General features: G+C 45.9%; 1 protein-coding gene across 9 annotated transcripts in view; it reads right to left on the bottom strand.

Annotated features, from left to right (window-relative positions):
* Positions 1–25999, bottom strand: part of celf5a (cugbp, Elav-like family member 5a) — a 144008-nt gene that overhangs the window by 58952 nt on the left and 59057 nt on the right. For all 9 annotated transcript variants that reach the window (XM_029149055.3, XM_055507749.1, XM_029149054.3 and 6 more), the window contains exon 3: positions 5975–6023. In XM_029149055.3, the coding sequence (XP_029004888.1) occupies positions 5975–6023 (49 nt within the window). The remainder of the gene's footprint in view (positions 1–5974; positions 6024–25999) is intronic.

The following is a 25999-nucleotide window of genomic DNA, read 5'->3' as shown; positions in this document are numbered from 1 at the left end:
TAGCTACTGTGTTGTAGCTTCTTAACTGACGCCCAAAGTTAAGTGGTGGCTAAGTGATAACAGGCCATCATTTACCCTGGGTCTTGTCTCTTCAATCTGGTAGCTGCGATATGATTATTATCCGCTATTGCTCGTCGGTCGGACGCCGGCGCCTTATCTACATGTTTTGACGTGTTCAAAGGGGACCAAGAAAACGAGCAGAAGAAGCCGAGGAGGAAGAAAGAGCGAATAATAAAATGCAGAGAATTGGGAAGCAAATTGTTCTGCGGTCTGTCTGTCCCTGTAATGAGAACGGCAGAGCAGATGCATATGGGGGCCGTCTTCTCCCCGTCGCCGTCCCTCTCACAAGGAAGACAAGTTTGTTTCTCAAGGTGATTGTTGCGGTGATAAGGGAGAGGGTGTTATTAAGGGTGACAGCGGAGGGGCTGAGAGGCAATGGCTGACTGGATAACCTTGTCCCCATCCCCGCCTCGCTCCCCTTCTGCATGAGCATCTCCACCGCTGGCCTGCCCTGCCTGCCTGCTCGTCTGAACACAATCTGCTGGCTGGAATTACCTCCCGGCCCCAGGAAAACTAAACATGATTTCTGACCTTTCCGTTCTGTGTTCAACAGTAACCTTTGCTGATCCGCCTCCGCTGCGAGACCGTCGCAACGAGCGCGGGACGGAGCGGACGGAGGGCGTGTGTGTGTGTGTGTGTGTGTGTGTGTGTGTGTGTGTGTGTGTGTGTGTGTGTGTGTGTGTGTGCTTTGTTAAGGCGGCAGAGAGGACGTCTTCAGATGAATTTGTGTATGTGTCCGTATTCACAGGCGAGAACATGGAGCCGGCATTAGAAGCACAACACAAGTACAGTGGTGCGAATGTGTTGTCCTGTGACCTCTGACCTTATGCCGCTGCTGCTCCTGTATCAGCTGAATGCACCACAGAAGTTGGAGTCAAGTATTTTTGCTGAAAGCGTTTGAACTACATAAATTCATTACGTCATCACTCCGGGTTCTTCAGCTCTCTGCCGCGTCAGCAAGTTTTGCATGGGCGTTATCATTAGTAGTGCGTCAGATAAGGCTAATTGATCTCCACCTACCCAGTGTATTAGCAAACTGTTGTGATCCACTTCCGCCGCTGCCTCGCTCCCACCGCCTCAGCACATTGTGACCCTCAGGAGCAAAGCACAGCCGTAAAGAAATTATTTAATCATCTTTATCTCGCTCCCTCTCTCTGTTTATCTGTTGCTTTCCCGCTCTCTCTCTCTTCTTATGCGTGTCATTCATAAGCCTTACTCCCCCCCCCCACACACACACACACACACACACTCCTCCTCCGCCCCCTCAGCCCCTCGCCCCTGCAACCAATTTGTGCTGAAGTGCGAGTAAATTTGAGAGCTTACAGGCAGAGTGACTTGAACTATCCAGCCCGGCTCGGTGGAGTCGGCTGACTGATGTCTCGTCTCGCAAAGGCCTGTGTATCAGTATTGTTTGTGTAAGAGCACCAGAGGGGATTTGGACAAGGAGTGTGAGCCCTGACTGTGCGACCCACAGCTGGCCTTACCATTGGATTAGCTCCCCCTGATCCCCAGAACCTCTGAACATGCTCCCTACTATTTCAAGATCTCTCCATTTATGCCCAGCCAAGCACACTCTCGCCAGTAATCTATAGTTTTCCTCCCTCCAAAGGGAGAAGATACAGTGTTCAGCGTTTTGTTTCGCCCCAGCCACCCCTCCCTCTTGCTGGTTTATCAACACTTTGCTGTTTATTTTGCACTTGGTTCCCTTCTTTCAACTCTCTACTCCCACCATCCATCTTCGCTCCTCTCATTCCGCCTCCTCTAACTATAATTCTATCCTGTATTCATCCTCTTTTCTAAAAGGAATCAGTGGAGCTTAGAGGCCTTCCTGCTTGGTTCATTACTGAGCTGCTCTGACATGGGAAGCTTGCTCTACAGCAAGAAAAGGAGAACACCACTGATGTTTAATACATGGGCCACTGTGTTGTCTTTTATGCCAGATAAATTCATCATCAAAGACTGAAGACAGAGCAGCAACAGAGCATGCAGGGCTGCTCTCTCAATTTTAATTCCCCATCTTTTTCTTTTCCTGTCGTTTCCACTCAACACGTCTCTGTTTCTCCCTCTCTTCGCATGTCGCATCTCGGTGAACTGAAGCAAACCTTTTCATCGGCCTTCAGTGGGAGTAAACACGCAAACATACGCACGCAATTCACAGCCAAAGAGATAACTGACCAATTTCATTTCTGATATGCTGTCTCTGTATTCAAATATGTACCTGTAACATGTACACACTCATCCCTGTTGTGTACATCTCCCATCTCATTGTGTGTATAGTATGTATGTTTGCATGTGTGTGTGTGCCTTCATGTATGCGTTTGTCTGTTTGTCCACTGTGTGTGTGTGTGTGTGTGTGTGTGTGTGTGTGTGTGTGTGTGTGTGTGTGTGTGTGTGTGTGTGTGAGTGTGTGTGTGTGCCAGGGCCTGTTTCTAATCCAGGCCTCCTCAGTGGGCTGTAGCGCTGCGTAGCTGTGCCAGGCGGGCCTGCTACAACACCAACTGAGCTGCAGCTGACAGCTAGTCTGCTCTCGCTCTGATTTCTGGCTTTAGTGATGGTAAATGATGGGAAATGACAGGAGCCATGCATAAACAGAAATCCTGCACCGCACTTATACAGGAAAACAATTTAGCCAGCACAATCACAATCTGAAAAGAATGAATACTGTACTGTATATGAAATCGTAGGGTATGAAATGACATCCCTGCAAAAACAGAGCACAGGGGGACAAAGTAATGGTGAAATGCTAACAGGAGAGCTGCTGGTAAAGAGTTTAGGATCAAATCAAAGTGGTTAAAGCTGATTTAGCCTGTGTAAGGACACCAAGCCCTCTAAGGAGGCAGTGAGCAGCCCTTCAAAAATGAAATATCAGCAGCAGACACTGCCACTCATCAGTGCCATATGTGATGGAAAATCAATCAATTTCATATCAGAGACCCGTGAGGAGACAACAAGAGAGACAGCTCCCTGCTGCCTCCTTAAACGTCTCCCCTGCAGAAACCTCCCAGCACAGACTGCGTCACCGGTGACGGGGAAATTCACGGTGCTGGTGGCTCAATTGGTAACTGCTGCGGTTCTGCTAGATTAGGTAGGTGATTGGCCATTAATATTCATTTCACAGTGCGTCTTTGTTAAGCAGCAGCGGGGGCTAACAGAGTGTTGGGATGGATTTACTCTACCGTATATTTCCTTTTATTGTCTATAGGCAACACGGTTTACTCAAAGGCCTGAGTGAAGAGGAGTCATTTTTACTCATTACTTCAATGATTCCCATAAGGTGAAAGTAAAAATCTCATGTGAGATAAAGGTCTGTAAATTGCTCAGTTTTGATCAAATGTCCATGAGTCATCAAATATTTAGTAGACAGCTGAAAGAATGTGCCACGCTGCTCTTCCTGTTTAATGACTGTAAGAGAGCAGGTTTAATTTTTCCGTACCCAGTGAGAGTACACGGTTCCGGGCCGGGCTTCGAGTCTTAATAACAGCTGACAGCTGCTCCTGCAGGAGCGAAGGTCCAGCAGGCATAAAAACACAGCAACAGGTTTTTCCCTAATGGATGATCAACCTGGTGCAGGTGATCTGAACTGTCCCCATATAATGAGATTAAGGGACTAATTAGTATGACTGTGTTCTGTAGTGTGACTGTATGTGCTGAGGACTATGTGCCCCCTATTGGACTAACAGCGTGGCCCCTGAGAGAGCGGGCCAGCCTGGCTCTGTCCCTGGCGTCCCTCCCTCTACAACACTCCGAGGCTAATTAATTTTTTTTTTCATCCACTCTTCCAGCTCATGTACTCCACGCTGGGTTATTGATCGGGATTCTGCCAACAGCAGGCCAGTAAAGATGAAAATAACAAAGATTTGATCTTGGCTGTCGTGACAGTACGAAATAAGAACACTAATAACACAAGGCCCTGAAATTTAATATTTTACAGCAAATAAGAATCAAATGCTGGGAAAAGTAGGTCACAAGTATAAGTAAGACCAGCTGAAAAATACCGTTGACAGTAATTATGGCATGAAGTAGAAAAACAGGAGGATAGGATGTTTAAAAAGTGAAGATCAGATCTATTTCACTTTGCAGATTCTGTGTTTCTCCCTTTTGTTCCTTCAACCTAACCTGTTAAAGTCATGCTAGTGTTTGATTGCCCCTGTGGCGCCACTCTGACCTGTTCATTTAAGATGATGTGCAACTCTCAGGTCTGTTCCAGCACTCATTTGTTCCTCAGTAGGGTCCCCATGGCTGGCCAATAAGAGGACCCAATACTGACCAAAGCGCCCTGGGAGCGCTAAAACCAGCCACTCACAACCAAGTAAAGAGACAGCTGAGTGTCATTGTTAATGTGGACACACAGCACCACAATGGCAAAATCAATGGAGCTATAGGGGCCATCAATCTTGACAGCACAAGACCCTTTTGCTTGTCTCACCACTCTAAAGCTCTAGGTGAATGGTTCAGAGAAGGAGGGAATGAAGAAGAAACAAATACAGAGTTGATTGTCAAAGAAGAGCGGTGAAAGAAAGAAAGAAAGAAAGAAAGAAAGAAAGAAAGAAAGAAAGAAAGAAAGAAAGAAAGAAAGAAAGAAAGAAAGAAAGAAAGAAAGAAAGAAAGAAAGAAAGAAAGAAAGAAAGAAAGAAAGAAAGGCAAAGTGATCTTTATTGGCCTTCCCTCCATCCATCTCAGGGGGTTATGGTGTCCTTTCAGGACTATGTGCATTGACAGGCAGCCAAGTGGCAGTCGCCATAATTCACCCAAAACAGGCCGGGGTTTTTAGGTAAAGCCTCAGACGTGCAGCGCAGCAGCTGTATGCGCTTGACATTGTTTGTGCATTTCCTCTCCTTCCAGTGTTCCTCCTTTTAATAACAAAACGGCACTCGCTTTGTTATGGGGTGACACTTCAGCTTGAGATGCGCACACAGAAAAAAAAAAAACCCCACAGCATCCAGGCCCATTGTCCCTGCCGCTGCCTGGAATGATGCCTCTGTGTCTCATTAACATATATGCAGATAGGCAGCCAGTAAATGAAAACCTCCAAGAGCAGAGGAGATCAAAGACAACAGAATTAAGGCCACGTAATGAGGATCTTGGCAGGAACCCTGCAAATCTATTGATTGTTTGGCAGCCTGTACGTGCTCCTCTATCCTCTATAGCGTTCACGCTCACGTTTTAAATGCAGACAGTGTGGGCCTCATTGGGCTCTTCAATAGATATAGTCCTAGTTCTGGGCATAATCACTATATAATTTACAGGCTATGAGAATGTACTTGGCATATGAAACAAGAAAAGCGAGAGTGGCAGCAGGAGCATCCACCACAGTCCTACATGCTTGAATAACAGCGACACCTTAATCAATTACATCCACTTCAAGAGCTCAAGTGGGAAACGACCGTGCAAAAAACGCAAACATAATTGCACAAACCCACCAAATGTGAATCAATAATAAAACATTGTGATGTACAGTATGAAATGGGATTATATACATTTCCATTAATTGGTTTCAAACTGCCATTAGAAGAAGCAGACATTCACTTTGTTTGCGTTTGATCTGGCAAATGCACTGCTGCATGTCAGGGCTTTAAACAGGAGAACAAGAAGTGTCCTTCACCATCAAATGGACTTTCTCCAGCAAGGTACAGTACCAGTAAGTTAATGTGTGAGTGCTGCAACGACATAGAACAGACGATGCTAAAAAGTGAGCAACATAGGTGATCATTGCTTAATATGTGTTTCCATGTGTTTAAAACCGTGTGTGTGGCAGCATGAAAATAAAATAAAAAAACAACAATGGGCGTGGGATCAAAACAGAAATATTACACTGACAGCAGAGGAGCAGAGGGAAAGATTGAAAGGAATTAGCCTAGATAGGGGAAGATGAAAATGGGACATGAATAAGTGATGGAGAAAAGAAGACAACTACCTCCACGGCTCTCGCTGTCAGCTGGTTTCACCTGGATGGGGCGCGTCATCTGGAGGAGAGAGGAGACAGAGCAGGGAGGTTAGAGCTGGCTGTCGCCGCCGTGAGGGGCCACAAAGCACAGGAGCCGAGCGGCGCTCTCCCCCATACTAATAGCTGTTGGGCGATACTGATCAAAGTACCTTGGCTACACAGGAAACCAAAACACCATCGCTCGGCTAAGTTGACTTGACACTGGAGTGTTCCTGTGACCCATTATTCAGTGTAAACACAACAACCGCAGCTCTCGTCCTCGCATGAAACGGGACGTGTGCGTATATGTGGCTCTGTCCGTTTGTATTTGCGGGCTCCTCGTGGCAGGTACACGGAGAGGCTGAAGCGCCGCATGTGTGTCTAAGTGAGACAGACCAAGGCAGTCCTAATAAAAGTGAATCCAGCCACAGGAGGAGAGAGATCAATGCAGGCCTATTGATCCAGGCCCTTGGGCTGTGGAGAGTGTCTGGCTGGGAAGGATTCTCTGGTTAGGAGGCTCACTCTAATCCACTGGACCCTGATAAGAATGGCATTGCCTGGATTAGATGCCTCTGTCATCACAGTCTTTGTGTCACGCTCCCCTCCATCCTCAATTTTACCTCCTCCTTTTGTCATTAAAGTTGAGCTGAAGACTTTTACCAGTCTTTGGGAGGAAAACTTGCAAAGCTGAAGCTGTGATTTACAGTATGTCTGCTGCAGCTGTGATGCTTTTTAAAATTTGAACATGTAATTTATTCACACATGAGCATACTGTATATAGTATACCCCCCCCCCCCCACACACACACACACATAGCATGGCAGCATAGTGTAAAGCCTTAGATTATTTATGTTTAGTTACTCCCCTTTGACTAAGATTTAATAAGAGAAAAATAAATCTTACAATTAATACAAATAGACCACAAGTGCATAAAACATTATTATATCCCACTTTACAATTTACACACATTTTGTAGCTGCACATGAGGTTGGTTTATATTCCTAGAAACCGTTTGCTCTTCCAAGTACAATCACTTAAAAACAATCATCTTCTCCTGATAGTTTTATAACTGTATATGTATATTTTGTTCCATCGTTGGGTCGTACATCTTTTTTTCGGCTCAATTTCAGAGCAGACCAGAAAAGGTCAGATTTAAAGACAGGGCAGCCCAATAAAAGCATGACATGTTCAAGGAGAAACACTATAATGGGATTTTAAAATGTCTTAATAACATGCTGATATATGGGGGAGAAGCCCCAGCCTGATTCATTAAGTGCTAAATGTTTCCATTTTCACCTTGAGGAACTAAGTAACCTTCCCTCACTGGAACGATTCCATAAATTTACTCATCGTAAATAATAACTAGCACTGACGACTGTAAGTCTTTGAGGTAGAAGCATCAGGAAGTTATTCTTGTGAAGGTTGAGACTGGTGCTCCTTGTTTCCGGCTTGCTCACCGTCCCTTCGCTTCCATAACTACACTTGCTTTGGGTCCTGGTAAAACGGGAGCAAACTAACCCAGCACTAATGCCTCCACAGCACGAACACAGGATCCGGCGCTGCTGAGCGTGGGGGGAAGAAGCATCGCCACACAGACTGCGACTTTACAACCCTCTGCTCCTTCACAACAACACAGGACACCTTTGAATTTGCCTTTGACGTGTCAAACGGACAAAAGGCGTCTTCGCGCTGCCGGCTGATTCTTGTGTGCGCGCGACGGAGGAGGCCTGATTCTCGGCTGAGGCTTGTCTCGCTGAGCTCTCAGATCTCAGCCCTCCCCACAGGATGCCTGTGCGTGGGAGGCAGCCCTCTCTAAAGCTAGTTACTGTTCAACCTCCAAAATGCCTGCTTAATGGCCAATTTATATGCCCGTGAGCAATGCATTATGGTCCTAAACAGTCACTACCGATGGCGCCCATTCTGAGCGTAAAATAATTTCAGCAAAATCATCGAAGTGCTCACGGATGCCAAGGAGGCAACTCAGTGCCATCAGCTGCTCTAGGGCGTGGCTTCATTCTGACCTCAATACGCTGATGCTACAGTAGGAGCTACTGAACTCAACAGCGTCAAACTCTAATTCTACAAATAACAACAGGTTTTCATTTCTACATTTGCAAAAGGGAGAGAGAGCTTCGATGGGGCGTTCGAATGCCGAGGAAAGAAAATGACAAGAGATGGAAGAAGTAAGAGAGATATAGTATATATAGAGAAAAGGTGAGGGAGATAGAGAAAGCTGCCTGCAACTTCTAGATAAGATTGATTCTCTGCTGAGTGACATTTCTAATGCTCTCGCCTTCCTTTCACTTTGCTATACTCACCAAAAAAAGAACGGAGTCTAATCGCTATCTACTGTACGGTCTCCAACCACAGGCCTCTCAACAGACTCCACTTAGTTCACTACACAACGTTTTTGGGACACTCCTTCTAATTTGTGGATGTTGCGATATTTTGTTTTGCCTGACATGTTTTTCTGTATTTGATTTGCTTGATTTTGTTCAACAAGGTTCAGGAACCAGAGATGATAATCCTTGTGGGAATATAATGAAAATGGATTTCTTGCAGCTTTGAATGCTAGGCATGCTGCAATGCAAATGTGATATCCAGCCAAGCACAAATAATTTGCCTCCACAAAATATTTGTTCCTTTTGAATATGTTTTGTAATATTTGCATTCGAAGATCCACGAGGACAACATGGCTGTAGTCCCCCGTGTTTTGAATATTTCAGCACATATTGTATAAATCACTGTTAATCATTTTCAAAGTACAGTATAGTGCGTTGTTGACTGTATCACAGGTCACAGACATTTTTAAGTTCTGACTTATTCACCATTTTAAGGGATTAAACTTAAGGACACATTAAAACAGCACTACAGCAAGTAAAGAAGTGCAGAAAACAAGTGTGGGGTCCTGAAGTCAAAGGGCCTATTAGTGAGTCAGGCATTTACATGTTAGTGAGAGGCTGAAGATGTGGAGGGGATTTCTAAGGACAAATGTTTATTGATTTGATGTAGTTCTGTTCTAACAGGCCATGAAGAGGTTGAAGTGAATATCAGCGGTATTAAAGCGTTGCTTTGATGACTCACCATAACTCAGGGCTACTTCCTTTTCCTCCTCTAGGTTTAGTTTCCCTGGTCTTTCTCAGTTCACAGCCTGTGCTGCTCTAAGGCCTCTGACAAATCTATAGTTCCATATGCTTCTATTGAGCTGCCTAGTTTGCCCAGTTAAGCCTCCAGTCAGTTGAATTAAAGCTCTTAGCACTTAGCATGCTGCTGTTTTGTATGGAGGGTGAGTTAGAAACCCTGAGGCCTGAAATGCATAATGTAGTGTGGAGTATGTCTGGAATATACACACGCAGCTTGTTGGTTTCTGCTTTTGCTTGTTTGGTTTTGATAGTCTGACTGTTAGTGCACAAGATTGTGAGAACACCCCAAAGACATTAATACATCTATACGTTATCTCCAGTTAGTAGCTTGTGATGACTAGAAAAGTATCTCTCTACTAAAACTATTATTACTGTAGCTACAGTACAAAGAGGAACTAAGGCCCTGGGCTCCAGCCACAAAAGACCTTCCACTGTCTGATTTCAAATTACACAGAACAAGTCAAGCAAGCGTGGTCAGGACTTAGTCCATTACTAGTGGGGAGGATTTTGAGCTTGTACTGTTAGCACTAGCTTCAACAGTAATGAGTTCATGACTAGTAGACTCCACACTGCCGAAGCTCCAGAGACAGCCAGTAACACTGCTACTGCTCACTGGGTTCAAAGACCTGGTGCAACTCCAAGCCCCAGACCTCGCTAGTGTTTAACTTTCATATCATCCAAAAAGATTAAAATCCAGGGCGAAAAAAGGCAGCAAAACAGGAATCAGTAAATCTTGTTCTCGTTTTAGTAGAAGCGCGTTTCTCGGGAGTAAAAGTCACTTCACAACTGTGATGCAACAGCACTTATTTACTGTGCCTGCAATAAAACAACTTTAATAGCCATATAATCCGCCTGTTATGTTTTCTGGCTTTCACTCAGGTTTAATATAGAATAATGTTTGCCCTGAGATCATTAATACATATTAGTGGGCCATCAAAGATCATGTTGCTGCACTGCTCAGCAACAGGAGCATAAACAGCCCCCATCTGACTGCACTGTCTATGCTGATAAAATTAATATTTCCAATTATTGATCTGAGGGAGTGCTGAGTGGTGGCTGTCCGGGGGCCCCGGCTCCAGCTAATAAATCTGCACTGTATACAGTAGGACACAGGGAGCGGAGGAGCGAGTCAGAGACAGTGGGAAAGGCCAGAGTCACAGCGTGACAATTAACAGTCATGAATCGCTTCACTGGAATCTCAATAACACTTCATTTACAGTAAATCTACACATAAAAACAAGTTTAAAGGTTTATATACAGTAGCAAATGAAGTGTGGCCTGTGCTGGAGATGCCATGGCTCCGTGTGTCTATAATGAATCCATGCAAGCTTGTTCATATATGTGCCTGGATGCATGTGTGTGTGTGTGTGTGTGTGTGTGTGTGTGTGTGTGTGTGTGTGTGTGTGTGTGTGTGTGTGTGTGTGTTGGGGGGGGGGGGTGTTTGTGCAGCCAATTTATAATTTACCCATACGTAAAAATGTGCTGGCAGCAGCAGTGTGGTGGTCCTGATAAGAAGCGTCAGTCAGCGCTGAGAAGATGGCAGCCACTATAAGCTTTGGGATTCCTATCTGAACCAACAGGATTTAGAGCTTGAGGCACTGACATGGACTGACAGACGCCTGCACACCTCAGCCAGGCATCACACTTGTAAATACAAAAAGTTTAACTCTGTGAGGCTCGAGCCATTTTGAATAGAGCCGTTTCCTAATACATGGGGGCTGCAGTTGCTCCTTTATGTTGGCTTTGCTAGTAATTCGTGCAAGTAAGCGTTCACTCTCCCTTGGAACCGAACCCTCGATACCCATCTGTTGCAATGAAAGACTAGCAAAACACCAATTAACCAATTAATGAGGCTGCTGCAGACGCACAAACATAGGCCGTGCCTGTTGTACCATTACGTCGAGTACCAAACACCATCTCTGATTCAGACCATTAGACCTTCTGTTGTCCGGCCGCGTCCAAGTTCTTGTTTGTCTCTCCCCGAAAACACAAACTAGAGCCCAGCTATCGAATGCCGTCCAACCCACTCGGTTATCGTAGCTTCGCTAGCCGGAGTGCCCGGCCGCCTGTCGTCCTGCTACGCCCCTCGTCACGCAGACGCCGGTACTCAGCTCCCGTCCAGATCTCTCGAAGGTGAGTGTCACACATCACGACCGCCTCATTGGTCGCGCCCCGTGACTCGGCGGGCGGAATTTCACGCAATGACTGAACGTTGGCTCTCATCAAACTCTTTACTACGTCTCTTTACACATAGAGTCTGTTTATCTCAAACTACCCCCCACCACCCCCGCCTGTGGGTTGCTTATCAGTGTCCCAACCCTTCGCACAGATACTGTCACCGGCTCTCGTGCCATACTTGTCTGTCTCGTTGATCGCAGCTTCCTGACGCAGGGAGTATTCGCTCTCCTACCAGTATTTATATAAGAGACTCTGGGTCCTACTGTACAAGACTTGCTCAGCGAACTCGGGTATGAGTGTGACAGAAACAGTGTGCAATCATGAGGGGGAGTAGATAGGGGGATTGAGCTAATGCCTAAATCCTGTCCTACTGAGCCTGTAGCGGGGCGTCCAAGAGATAAAGAGAAACAGAGGGAGGGAACAGCAAGAGGCCGAGAGATGGAGAGGAGGAGGAAAAGGATCTTAAAGAAGTGTTGGGGTAGAGAGCACTAATGAAAATATGTAGATGCACTGTGGCGATTGAGAGAGAAGAGTGGCTGTGGGATTTGTTAAGAGAAAAAGGAAACAAAAAGACAAAAGAAATCATTTTGGACTCTGATACTTCCCCTTCTTCTCCTTCAATTCCTGACTTATGAGCCACACTTTGGTTATCAGGGGAAGGGCATCACTCCCAGACATCTTTGGCACGAATGCATTTCAAGCCCAGAGAGCTATTGACATGGCGTGTTACTGTAATGCGTGAAGCAGTGGGAGACTCATTGTAAATCTGTGTCAACAAATGCTGGAGCAGCAGCGAGCTCAATCTCCCCCTTCCCCTCGCTCGCTCTCGCTCGCTCTCTCTCTCTCCCCTCGCTCTGCGTCTGCCTCTCTCTTGCATTTACCGACCTATCTAATGAATCTTATCTGCACAGCACACTGGAGGCTTAAGCTTTTGGTGGGCTCACATCTCTCCCACACACAGACACACACACACACACACACACACACACACACACACACACACACACACACACACACACACACACACACACACACACACACACACACACACACACTCTCTCTCTCTCTCTCTTTCCGTTTCCTATCCCGCCCGCTGTTTGATGTGGTTTACGCTCCTCGGTTCATTTTGAGGAACTGTCCTTAGACAGATAAGATCATGATGACGGGCCCAGCCCAGTAGCTTCAGAAGGGCAACGTCACGCCAATTCCAGCATGCACCCCAGCGAGGGTCCGCACCACGCAGGAAGTAATGAAATGGCAGATATGTTCCGTGGCGGAATTGCAGATGGAGAGCTGTGTGAGGCTTTGGTGCTTAAAGGTACCCACGTGCACTGACACTGTGTTCCCTCGCCGGCTGCAGCTTTGATACCGTATGTGCTTTCAAGATTTTCTCCTGCCGGACCCATAAGCGAGCAACATCTATGGTAATGATGTACAACATGACCTGAAATCCATACGACGATTAGTTATAACATTTACCTCAATAACCAACGATGTTATCCTGTCTTTGTGCAGATCAATAGAGGGGCCATTACCAGTGAGTGAGCAACAACGCTTCTATCTCGTCAATCTAGTCGCTGATGACAACGCTGGTCTGAACCGCTGCAGCTTTGTGCTTCTGCCGCCGGCATCGCTCCATGACAGCGTGCACTTTGAAGCCAAACCGCGCCCACGCGGAGGACGCGGCGTCAGCGGCCCCTCCTGCACCGCCGTCTCCCTCGCCGGCATCTTCTGCCGCACGTGACCTGTTTTCTTTGTCCCGGTTCATCCGGGGACGCGCGGTTAATAAAATCGCCGCTCGAGGCAGCAATGGCAACTTGACAGCCGTAATTTGGATTAAACCCTGGCGAATGACGCAACCGCGGCGATTAGTTGTTTGTTCTGAGGATTAAATGAGATTCGCTGCCGTGCCTCAAAAGGGGAACATTACAATTCACAACTTATGGGAGTCTACGAACATCAGGTTGGTAACTAATTGATAATGTCAGTTTAAGTAAGAATTTCCACTTATTGCACAGCACTGCACGCACCCAGCCACATTCATAAATAGCTTATATATGGACACGCGCACACGCTTTTAGCTGCATGTTTCCTTTACCCTCTGTGTTGAGCCCAGAATGCTCCCGCTGCTGTCACAGCAACTCCAGGATTGTGACAGATTACGGCCTGCTGCCCGGACCAATAGGAGCCAAGAAATGTTGCCTGCCCACTGACTCATAATTCTCAGCATACCTATGCCGAGTTGACGTTTCTTTAATGGCCTCTAGACCTCCAGTAGGCATCCTTGTTCTGAACACTATGATTGCCTATTAGCAATTCACCAGCTCTTGCACTTTTCTAGCCCTGCATGCTCTAGGCCGCTCCTCCTAGGAGGTGAGAAGAAGAGGAAGCCAGAGGAGGACGGGCATCGCTGGAAGGAGGGAGTGGGACACAGCCAAGCGTGCTGGCCTTGGATTGGAGAGAGGTCTGAGGGGCGCCAGAGGAGGAGCGGGAGCAGAAGTGGGGGACAAAATGAAGGGAAAAGTGGTTGCAGGAGAGTGCATTGTGAAGCAATGCGTCCCCCAGAACAGCAGCAGTGCTTCAAAAGAGCTAGTGTCCTTCCTTAACTTCACTTCACCACCGCAACATCTGCCACAGCAAAGGTTCAGCACGGCGGAGTGCTTATTAATAACAGGACGATTGACCATTTGTTGTCCCGTAGGACTGTGGTACATGCATGCTTATGTGTGTGTGAGTCTGTGTCCATCAAAGGGAGACGGCAGGAAGGAGCCAGAGCTCACAGGATCGACACAGGCCAGCCTGCTCCGTCCATCTGCTCTGAGCTCCGTTCCCAGCATATCAATACGCCACATCCACACACACGCACACACACACGCACACACGCACGCACGCACACACGCACGCACACACACAGCATTCTGTCACCTGTGACTTCTGGTGGTTCCATCACTCTCCCACCACTTCAGTCCTTGGCTGTAAAGCTCGCTTGTGTTTCATCCTGACACTTAGAGAAAATCCCCGCTCGTCTATAAGCGCATTCAGCACCAAACAAAGGGAACGGGCCCGTCTTATAGCCCCGTCTCTCGTCTCCTCCTCTGCTCCTCTCAAGTCTGACACTGCGCCACAGTGAAATTGTTTGCTAAATAACAGCAGAATCTCTCTGTTGCTGGGCCTGGTTAACCTTGAACTGCTCGGAACCCGAGGGCCAGACAGGCAGCACACCTGACCTCTCGCCATTTCTCCCAATCTGCAGCAAACAGACTCTGACGAAGTGAGAACAAGAAGCGCTGGAGTGGAAATCGCATTGGAAGCGTTGCTGCCAACTCCCAATCCCCACTGTCTCCCAAGGCCCCAGGTGGCGTATTTCATTGTTAGGGTGTAGAGTGGCTGAGCGAATGCAAATAAGGTTTTGTAAGTGGATTTGTGTTGTACATGTCTAAATTTTGTATACATAATGAATGAAAATGGAATAAATGAAGCTGGAGTGTGCACTGTATTCCTTTTGTCAGAAGCCAGAGCAGTCTAAAGACATTGTGCTCCACAGTGCAGTGAAACTGAAATGTGATGCTTTGGGGCAGTAACAGAGGGATTTGAGCGATTTGTTCATTTAGACAGCACCTCTAGCAGCTGGTTCATGCTGGTTTACAGCTTTAGTCCCTGTGGCAAGGTGCATAAACCAGCTAACTTACTGATGAACTAGTAGCATGTTAATTAGCCAGATTCCAAGCCAAATATTACACATCTGTCCATCCATCGACCCCAAAACTGAACCCGTCCTGAATCCTCCTCCATTTTACTACAACGCCCTTCACAGCCTCTGACCTCACTTGCCTCCTCGTGCCTCCCATCATCCAGGGACATTTGTATGCATGCATGTATTCATGAGCGTGTATTAAATTTAATGATAAAGCTAAAGATGCTTTTTACAGTAACTGATATACAGCCAATGCAGGCCAGTAAGAGAAGGGGAAGAAACGGGAGACGCTCTGTGTGCACTCTGTTTGAACTCACCCTCACAAGCCTCCCACACTCGCACGCCTCCTTGTCGTCGCTTTTATAATTTATTAATTTATTCATTTTAATGATGTTCATCTGAGCACACTTGTCTAACAATTAGGACTTAAAGGTTCAACATCACTCAGTTCAATTCCTTAAATCCTACTGAAATTACATCCGGGACTCGAGATTCATTCCCTTTCCTCCCCCGCCCCCTCACCCTTTCAGTCATGAGCGCGTCATTCCATAAGATCAGGATTGTTTTCCTCAACATTTTGTCTATGAGGGCAGACCTGTCAGCTCTAATGACTTGTTCACACTCTCTACTCTGCATTGCCTAACAGCTAACGCTGAGGGACCATACAGTATAACAGGGAGATCGGTGAAAGAGCTTAACACTACATACACTTCTGCATGGACATAAATATGCATTTTGTTTTGTGTTATTTAACATTAAACAGCAGGAGGAGAGTAGAAATGAATCCACAGGTGAGCTGAGATAAAACGATGTGAAGAAATATGCAAAAAAGCTTTTTCCTCTGGCATTTCAATAATGTAATTTTAAGCAGTAAAAAAATACAGCACAACGTGAGCGGTATGAATGGACAGATTTGATCAGACTTGAGCTTGATAAATAATAAAAAAAAAAAAATACAACCCGGGATGCTAGAGTGTTGTTCAACGTATTGTCTAGAGGGCACGGGGTAGGACAATGATGATGACTTACAGCACTATTGTTTATTCCAAAGTAAAGTAAAGAGGACATGGAAAAAGAAAGGCACAGAATAAAGAGGAGTGCAGGGAAATTGGAAAGGGGCACTGAAACTGATTTTCCCTCATAGTTCATCTTCATCTGGATGCCCTGTCCCAAACCCCAGTTCATGAAATAAGTCCTACTGAAAATCAATGGCAGTCCGAGCCGTGTAAAGGTCAGCCATTCAGCAGCTGGCCTTGGTGGACCAGTCAAGCCCAGGCTTGTACTGTGAAGCTTAGCTAAGTAGAATTAATGGGGGGATCGATTATTCTGCACACAACTTAAATTGAACCAAGCAGAGAATCATTTTAAGGCAGGAGCTGTACCATGATGTAGAATGAGATGCATTCGCCACGTAGCCAAGTCATTTAGCAAGCACGGAGCGCAGAGAGCGAGAATAGGAGAGGCTTTTTTTAAACAAAGCATCTCACACTCGCTCCCCGTCCACGCTCCATCTCTCCTCTGTTCCAATCTTTCTGAGTTCAGCCTCTATACAGTAACCTCCTGATAATATCCTGAATCCACCTGGGACCCGACTCAGATTTGATACAGAATGACTTCACCCCACACACTCCCTTTCCCCCTTACCCCCTTTTTTATTTCATGTCACCTCTGGCACCTCATTCTTCTTGTATTTTTCCCTTGTTTAAAGCAAAATCAATACGGAACCGGAGGAGACAAATCAATGTATAGTGACACTGCAGGGGAAGGCCCAGCAGGCTCCCACCTCTCTGGTCACATGCTCCTCTCTCGCTCGCCCCACGGTGCGGGAGAGGGATGGAATGAGGGAAAGGAGGAAGGACGGATGGGCGGAAGCATAAAGATGTAAGGTTTGACTTATGAAGGGATGAAATGATTAGAGACCAAAGGGCTGGAGAGGGATGAAAGGCAGCTGGTTGTGGGATGAAACAAGGCTCCAACGGGAGGGCATATGGAAGGAGAAGCAATGGAGAGAGGGATGAGAGGAGGGGAGGAAAGGAGGGGGCAGCAGTAGTGGTGGCAGTGGTGGTGGGGGTGCGTATCATGGAAAATTCTGCTCCAGTGACTGGAGTGCAGAACGGGAGCCCTCATCTATAATGTATATCATGAATTCGTGAGAGATTTTCATACATATAAAATGGAGCAGCACCAGAAAGTGTCTCGCTGCCACGGCACAGCCTCGAATCGCCTGTGGGGACAATTTCAATATTCTGTTCTGTTTGTGCTTTCATACTGTTAATTCGCATATAACCCTGTGTTATTTAGCGTCGCTCCATGCAGCGTGTGACAAAGGGGATTAAAAGACGTCACCGCATGTAAACACGTTTTACTGGAGATGACTCACAACGAGAGGAGTATCACGTTGTGTATTTAACCCTGGGCTTCATTAAAGGAGGACGTCCCCTGTTCTGAAAGCCTCACCGCTGACTCAATTTCAGCCAGTTTACATAGGTTTACATAAGAAACAGGAGACGACAACAATACAGGGCTCATCCAAACAAACCCTCGACTCCACCACTGGCCTTGCGTTCGGTTCTAAGCAGCTCAGACAGCCAACATCGGCATCATGTGGGAATCAGGTAAAAATGAAATAAATAAACATGACAAGTGGCCACTTAGCCGCAGCCTCCCTCATTGAAACCTGATGAGGGCCCTGTCTCGGCAAACTTCAACAAACGCTAAGTGACACGCTTAAGTGGGTTCAGGTTTCGCATCCGGGGTAATTCAGTAAAAATACAAATGAGGCTGGCTGGGAAAACAGGTCACTATGCACTCGTTCCAAACGGACGCAGAGAGAGAGTCGGAGAGGCGCGAACGACTTTAATTTCTTCCCTCTGTCCTTCAGAAGATGCTCGCTGCTTCACATTGACTGTCTGGTAAACACACACACAGCTCTCGCAAAAGCCATACACAGCACTATATAGACCCGGTGATTTTCCTCATTGAGAATCGATAACAAATAACCAGAGTTTTCACCGGCCATTATGGTCGGCGTGGACCATACCTGGTCGTCTTTATCTGCTCACTGCTGTCACGCTGACCTTGAGCTCTCCGCTCCCCGCTCTCCTCTCCGTCTGCTCCCCAGGTAGATTTCAACCAGAGGGTTCGGCCCTGGTTTTTGGAAAGGTTCAAATTGAGCCCTATGGGAGCGGGGATCAGGGAACAGCCATCTCCCATGACAGATCAATGGTAGGTCTCACCACGGGGCAGGGGGCCAGCAACTCGTACAACCTGCTAATAGAATCCCAATGTCATTGCTGACACTACAGCACTGTGGCTGCTGAGGTTAGCCTGAGGTAGGACAGTGGGAACAACCACGGTTTTAAATGCCTCCAAGGTCCTCGTGCCTCACTGCCATGTTGGCGTGTCAAAGACAACCGGGAGAAGACTTTTAAAGTGTACTATTCACCGTCATTCAGAACATACTCAAGGCTCAGGCACAAGTTAACTTTAAACTCACTGAGCCCTTGCAGTCGCTGCCCTCTCTCACTTTCTGAATTTTTAAATCCCTCCTTTCTCCCTCTCAGTTCAAAGATACAGTGGTAATTTTAGCCCATCATTAACATCCCAAATATCCTACCGCAGCGCACAGCAGTGGAACCCATGATTCATAGCACAAATTGCTTCATATGTTCCACTTACGGACAGGGTACAGTAGCTGTTAAGCCACTATAAACACCTACACACACACACACACACACACACACACACACACACACACACACACACACACACACACACACACACACACACACACACCACACACACACACAGATGTATGAGTGAGCAATGAGTGCAGAGAAAATCTTGGTCACCAGAGAAAACATGTCTCTGAGAGTCTTAAGAGCTCCTGATGAAGATGAAGAGAGGATTTAGACCCTTGCATATTTTACTGGCACTTTTAGTCTCTGGGTATTCTACTGTGTGTGTCACACGCACACCCAGGAAACATAGTGTGGGACTGCAGACTCTTTTACTAAATTTGTCCTGCACCCACACCTGTTTGCAGTGTAAGACACAACATTTAGCTTAGCATCGCGCCTGCTGTCATCATCATCATTCCTCGCCTATAGTGGAGCATCAATCTACAATGAAAGTGCATGTGCTGCATTTTTCAAAGGCCCCTCTCGCAAAATGCAGGCAGCCGGCGTGTTAGCTTGCCTGACACCATCACATTTTTAGGCGAGTGATACTGTCCACTGCAGTAATCATGGATCGAGCCAAGCTGGGAAAAAACACAATTGACCTGCACTTCTGTTGGACAGAAATTCATGTATGTGGACATACTGTACACACGAGACACAAGCTGCTGCTGCTCCTCTACAGTAGTAGTTACAGTAGATCCTCTACTGAGCGATCTGACTCGACCACCTTCTTCCTGGCAGAGGTACAGTATTTGCCACTTACAGTACATAGCTCGTCAACCGCAGCCGTAGCTTGAAGAATCCCCTTTAAACACTTACAGCAGTGTGCATTAATTAATGGTCATTAAATTAAAAAAACACCTTTCCAAACGATTACCTCCATTAGACTGTGCCCTCCATTTTGCCTACTTCACCTAAGCTCGTATGCGCTTTGCAATACCCCTGTGAGGTGGTCAACGTGTTCAATGAAATAAAAAAAAACAACTGTGAATATTCAACCTGTTATTGGTCACAAAAATGTGTGTTAAGGTACATTTTTGCTGTGTTTGCGAAGGTAACACATGACCAATACTGATGACAGCTGCAACCGTTTCAGCTCCAAACTAAACTAATTGTTCATAGAATGACATCATCAGAGTCCACATCGTGGGTTTGGACGGTTGGCTCCTCTCAGTGACGTGAAGCAAACATCCGTACAAACGCAATGTGCATTAACGAACCAACACTTGGACACTGTCCTCCAGAGCAGAAGCAGGTTCAGGCGTAGTCTGCCCGAATTAATTCTGTTAAAGATCACAGAGGTCAGCCTGTCTGTGATCTCTGTTCTACCATTAAGCAAATAAAAACAACACTGATTACTGGGCTGTTCAATGGACGCATCAATCTCGAGTAATTAGAGAGTGGTGTTTTGACTCTCTCCATTTCTGTTCCTGTGTTCTCTCCCTCTTTTGCTCGCTTCTACCAAAGTAAGGCAGCAGCAGCAGACTCCTTTTAATGAACTAATAAGAGTGGGTGCTTGGCTGACCAAGAATGAGACAGGAAAAGAACAAATACGTGCAAAGAGGGGCCGCCCTACCAGCTACATACAGTAAGTACACAGTGTGTGTGCGCGTGTGTGTGCGTGTGTGTGTGTGCATGCCTGGAAAAGGACACGTCTGCCACATTAAGATCATGCAGGCCGGTAGCATTAATCTGTCTTGTAAAACCTTGGGCTCTCGAACACGGTGGCTCTTAGGGATAGAATGCATGTTTGTGTGTGTTGGGGGGACATGTGGCTCAGAGTTCCAAACCAAAAGCTTTGGCGTGAGAATGTGCTGTGATACAACATGCAATGGCAGGAATGCATTGTGGATGAGGAGAAGCAAACAAAGAAGAGAAAGAAGAAGTGAGGTGAAAGATAAAGACGTGTGTTACGTCCAGCATAAACTTGAGCCTGGTGATTAGCTGCTGTTTGCTCATGCTGTGCTGTGCCGCGCTATGCCGAGCTGTGTTCTCACACTGTCATGTGCAAAGTTTGCTATCCTGTCTGTGTGCTATGCTAATCAGGCCGTGTTGTTACTTCCACGCCGTGCGATGCTGTGTTGTGCTGTGATAAGCCGGCTGTGTTGTTTCTTTGCCGCGCTGTCCTGGGTGGTGACGGCCTCAGCCACTGACAGGTCCTTTAAATTCACCACTGCCAATTAGAGTCACTCCAGACCTGGTGGCGGTGGTTGCACGGCGGAGGAGGGAAGCGAAGAGAGGGAAAAAAAAAAACTGCTGGGACGATGGTTGCCGGCCTGACAGGCCTGATGTGGAGATGGAAATGCGGTAATTTGGAGTAATTCGGCAACTCGCTGGCACTTGCCTTGCCTGCCTGTCTGTCTGTCCACTGAAATAAATGGGGTCAGCAGCATGTGATCGGCAACTTTCATTTATATGTAAATGACCCCATCGTAGCCGCCGCAGCTGCTGTTGAGGCTGCTGCTAGGTCTGTACACATATACGCTGGGCCTGAGAGGTGCTGGACAGGCTACAGTAGCTGAGTCCTGTCTCAGCTTCACGCATCCTCGTCCTCACCTGCCTGGAGTTATACAGCACACATACGCTTTCTTAACTTTTCATAACGTCAGCACAGATTAGCAAAATAAGGCCACCTATCATTCGTTCACAAATCCACTTCATCCATTATCCTATTAGGCTTTACAGTACCTGTTAAGACCAGACAGGTGCGACCGTACACACTGGGCAATTTACTGTTCCCAATGAACCTCCCAGCATGTCTCCAGGCTGCGAGAGCAAGGCAGTGTATGCCTGCATTCATAAGCTAATTGATCGATCTCTGCACTCAATACTAGGGGTGCAAACTTTTTTCTTTAACAAGTTCTACCTCTGTTGAACTTTATTCAATTAGATTATATTACATATCTGGTTTTAACTGCTCACCTTACAAGTAATTCTGGGCTATTTATGGTGGGCTGCCAGTCCTGAGATACACTGCAGTGGTGCAGGCCGGTGCAGTAAAAGGCACCAGTGAAAACAGTGAAGCAGATCAGATAGTGTATTGTTAGGCCTGGAGGTGTGTTCACTTCATTACCTAGCTAGCCATTGTGCTGATGCAGAACCGGGGTCCTGTAAATTTCTGCCTGTTAGTGACACCGTAGATAATTACACTTCCATAAATAATGGAGTGTGCCTCGCCTACTTCTTATAGAACTCTTGTAATGAGATTAATATACAGGGGGAGCTGGAAACACTTGGCAGGTGAAGCTTAAATGTTTTCTATTTTACCTTTTTTCTTCAATGATTAACAAAATTCAAGACAGCATTATCTTTTGTCTTTAATATATCCATTTTTCCTTGATAATGACAGGTACAGTTGCTACTGTATAAGTGTACCTTCAAAGCTAGTCGTACAGTAGTGACCCTTCAGCATCCCATAATTACTAGTTACTTGTCTATTGGTCAGTCTTAGACGTGTGTAAGTGGGCTTTTATGAATACTGCCCGACTGGTTTCACGTTTTGCTTTGCCTGCGAGTTCCAAGTTTGTTTGTCATAACTAATTCATGAAAGGAATTCTTGGCTTTGATGATGCATTGATCTCATTATCAAATTACTTAAGTTATCTTTCATCTACTGTAGGGTGCTTCTTTTATTTATGCGTAGTTTGGAAAGTTAATTTGGTTCTTTGGACTGAAATGTTTTGGATTAAAGGTGAGTAAATAATTCATGTGTTGGAATCGTCTGCTATATGTATGAAGAGTGGCAAAGACACAGGATGACGCTACAGTGTGTCTTTGTTATGACGTAAAGGTGTTTTTCTGTAGGTGACGATCATTCCCATCAGTGTGTTTCAAAGACAACTTTTCAGACCTCTCCAGGTTTACTGTCGCCGGAGGGACCGTTCTTACAGTACCGAGCCAAGCCATAAAGCACAGTTCTGTAGCTTGTGAAAATGAAAATGAAAAGCGCATACACAACAGCTGCATTTCCATTCTCAGAGTTTCCTCTCTGTTAGATTCGCTCAGGTTTCCAATTCCTTCCTGCCAAGGCAATAAAATCCTATCACAATGGAACGGCAGCTAATAAATTTGATTTGTTTAGACACACACACGTACACACACATCGAAACAAGCTGTTTGCATCTCTAATGTACAGCTCTGTGGCCATTCATGGGAACAATGTACATGCTGCTGCTAAGATCAGCAAATACACACACGCTATATATTTGTGGGGCTTTGAGTTAAACACAGACTTGTCACAAGGTACTTAAAGAGTAGTGGAGAGCCGTCGACGGTGCTTAAAGTAGCATCTAAAGGTTCATTTCATTAAAGATTAATTACCAAGGATTGAAAGCAAGCCGTTACTTAAGTGCCATTCTTAGCTCACACAGTGACATTAAGTCAGCACCGAATGATAAAAAGCTTAGAATATAAGCTTGGGTAACCTCAACACATGCTACTGTAAGTCACCTTAAACTCCCTACATGAAGGACCATAATGTGTTCAGCCACAAGAAGTGAAGCGTGCACGGTAGCATGCCTTCAGATAACATGCTAAACAACGCTAGTCTGGATGTCTGCATCAGCAACACCCGCTGTACTGTTCAATATGTGGAGTTCACACTTGTGGGATGGAGCATGAATGTTTCCTCTGTGGTAATACAATACAGTAGCTCTGCACGCTCTCTATAATGATGCAACCTACAGAAAATATTACCAGACGAAGCTGACAGAAGGAGGTGCAAAGTGGGGGACAGGGTTGCCACAGAGCCCATGACTTCCCAGTATCTCGCCACTGCTTTAGGTGACACTGAGGAAGAAAATAGTTCCACTGATCGTCTGAATACTCAACCACAATGTCTGGCTTTGGAGAGGAAATAAAGAGAGGGCCTAATTAAAATTTCAGAGGTACCAGCTGGGTGTCTAATTCCCCCCACCCCACTTCCCAGTGTCCTTGTGTCTGGATTGAGACACCCTCACCTTGATTTCTTCATTTATTAACCTTGACAAGAACTAATCTGTAAACCTACTTAGTGCCACAAAGCGGAGATAATGGGTCTGGTATACAAACATACAGCACATGCACGCTTCCCCATGTACCTACACAATACCATGCACACATACCAATGCACACAAACCCAAAATCGCACACTGAAACCGACGCACCTGCCCCACACGCACACACACACACACGCAAACACACACGCACGCGCGCGCGCACACACACACACACACACACACACACACACACACACACACACACACACACACACACACACACACACACACACCCTGTAGGCGTAGACAAGGCCATTTTTAATGAACAGCTTAATAGGAGAAGAAGATACAACAAAGCCGTCTGGGAGGACTGTTTGTAGTGAAGTGATCAAACACACTCAGCAATAATATCCTTAGTGTGAATAGTTATAATGATGAGCACGGATAAATATGGAATCAGGTTCATTTTCACTAAGTTGAGGCATCACTTTTCCACGGGCGCAGCTTCCGTTGACTGTAAAATCCCTTTGTCATTGTTTGTGCGGTGTAAAATCACAGCTGATGGGTTGATAAAGCAGAACACGGTTCCACATGTGCCTACATGTTCAAGCAGTGGTTTTGGTTATGTGCCTGGTGTTCCCCAAGGGCTTTCTTTATTAAGGGCTGCATCTTTATTTGGCCAGCTGGATGGTGACCTTGCCTGTCTGTGGAGGCTTTGCGACTGCTTAATGAAGACTTCAGGGCCAGACAAACAACTTTTAAAAAATTGCTGTGCTGTGACTGAGAAGTAGCTGTTCCACCACGCAAATACGCACAAATAAAGACATATAGCGAGGGTATAAACAGAGCGCCCGCACATAAAAAACACTGATTAACACACTCACAGATAGCTATGCAAATACGCACGTACGCACACGCGGAATAATAATTACCGCGTTAATTCCCAGGAGCTTCAGAGCAAGAGCCCATGTGATGGCGCGTCCTTTAAATAGCCACTTCCAAACAGCAATGCTGCCTTATTGGAGAGAAGGTGTTCCCCTCTTCAGTTCCCCTGAACCGCATTAACTGCTAACTTCAAGCATCATAATGTTTACTTAGAGTTTAATTAATAATAATGAGAAAAGACACAACTGTTAGAGTAGGTATGTGGGCACTGTGTCGTGATGTGAGAAGAGCGATAGAACCTCACCCTGCTGGGATGTTTATCGCCGCAAACATGACATCTCACACCTTTGTGCGTTAAAAGCTCTTATGTATATGATCTGAACCATGTTGTCTGTTATTACCTGAGCTGCTCCTGGAGAGACGTTTAAATGACTTTCAGTTCAAGTAAGTCGCCCTTGGTGTGAGAAAGTCTAAAGTAGAAGGAATGGTTGCATTATTGAAGACAAAAAGTTATGTGAGAAATGTTAGTCTGAGGTTGCTACTCGATGGCTTCGTTAACTTGCCGAGTGTGTTGTGTGTGAGAGACAGAGCAGGAGACACCACAGCCACGTGTGTTTCACATCACGTAAAGCTGTCTTTGTACATTAGTTAAAGGCAAGTAATGTGTAATTTGCAAAATCTGCAAAATATGTGTGTTTATATATGTATAGTTTTAACAAAACAACTTAAGTAAAGCACTAGATCTGCCATTTAATGATGATAGAAACACAAAGCAGATTTGCATAGGTTTGCAGCATTCTCAACGTTCACCTTTAGTGAATCTGGGGACCCACTGAATCTAACTGGATCTAATACAGTAACTATGTGTGAATTCCAGTAAGATTCTCAGCGTCCACATCTCAGACTATGCACTTTAATGGAGGAAGAGGTGCAGTAACACTTTCCTTAAGCTAAGTAAGTTGATTTTATATCATTTCAGGTCAATCTAACAATTAAACATCAAATGAACTGAACTAAGTTTGAGTCCATGTTTTACAGCTTAAAAGCGTGGCTCGCGTGTAACTGTGATCGGGACATCGGGTTCAAAAACAGAAAACTAGCCTCTCAGAGCAACTACCCTGAATTAATAAAGGTTAAAATAAAATATGAAGACTGGAGAGGTGCTGCGATGTGGGGATGGAGGAGAGGATTGATGGCCCAAGGCGTGCCATGCGCTCCCACAGACAGACCCTGTTGCCACTGGCCACTGTAACAGATCCCTGTCTCTGGAGTTTTAAATGATTCAAACATTTGCCCTTCACTGTTGCTGTGGTGGGCAAAGATGTTCCTTGTCTGCGCTCCCACACTGCCTCCTACTCCCTTCCTTCTGTCTGTCTTTTTTATTGTCTCAACTTTTCAGTCTCCATCCAGATACTTGGATGCCTCTGCAGCTCGGTGGGATGCATGCGGGTTGGGTTCTG

This window comes from Betta splendens, chromosome 4, assembly GCF_900634795.4.
Source record: "Betta splendens chromosome 4, fBetSpl5.4, whole genome shotgun sequence".
In the NCBI taxonomy this organism is placed as follows: domain Eukaryota; kingdom Metazoa; phylum Chordata; class Actinopteri; order Anabantiformes; family Osphronemidae; genus Betta; species Betta splendens.
Note: the sequence above shows the minus strand (reverse complement) of the source record. Positions and strands in the feature narration are given on the sequence as shown.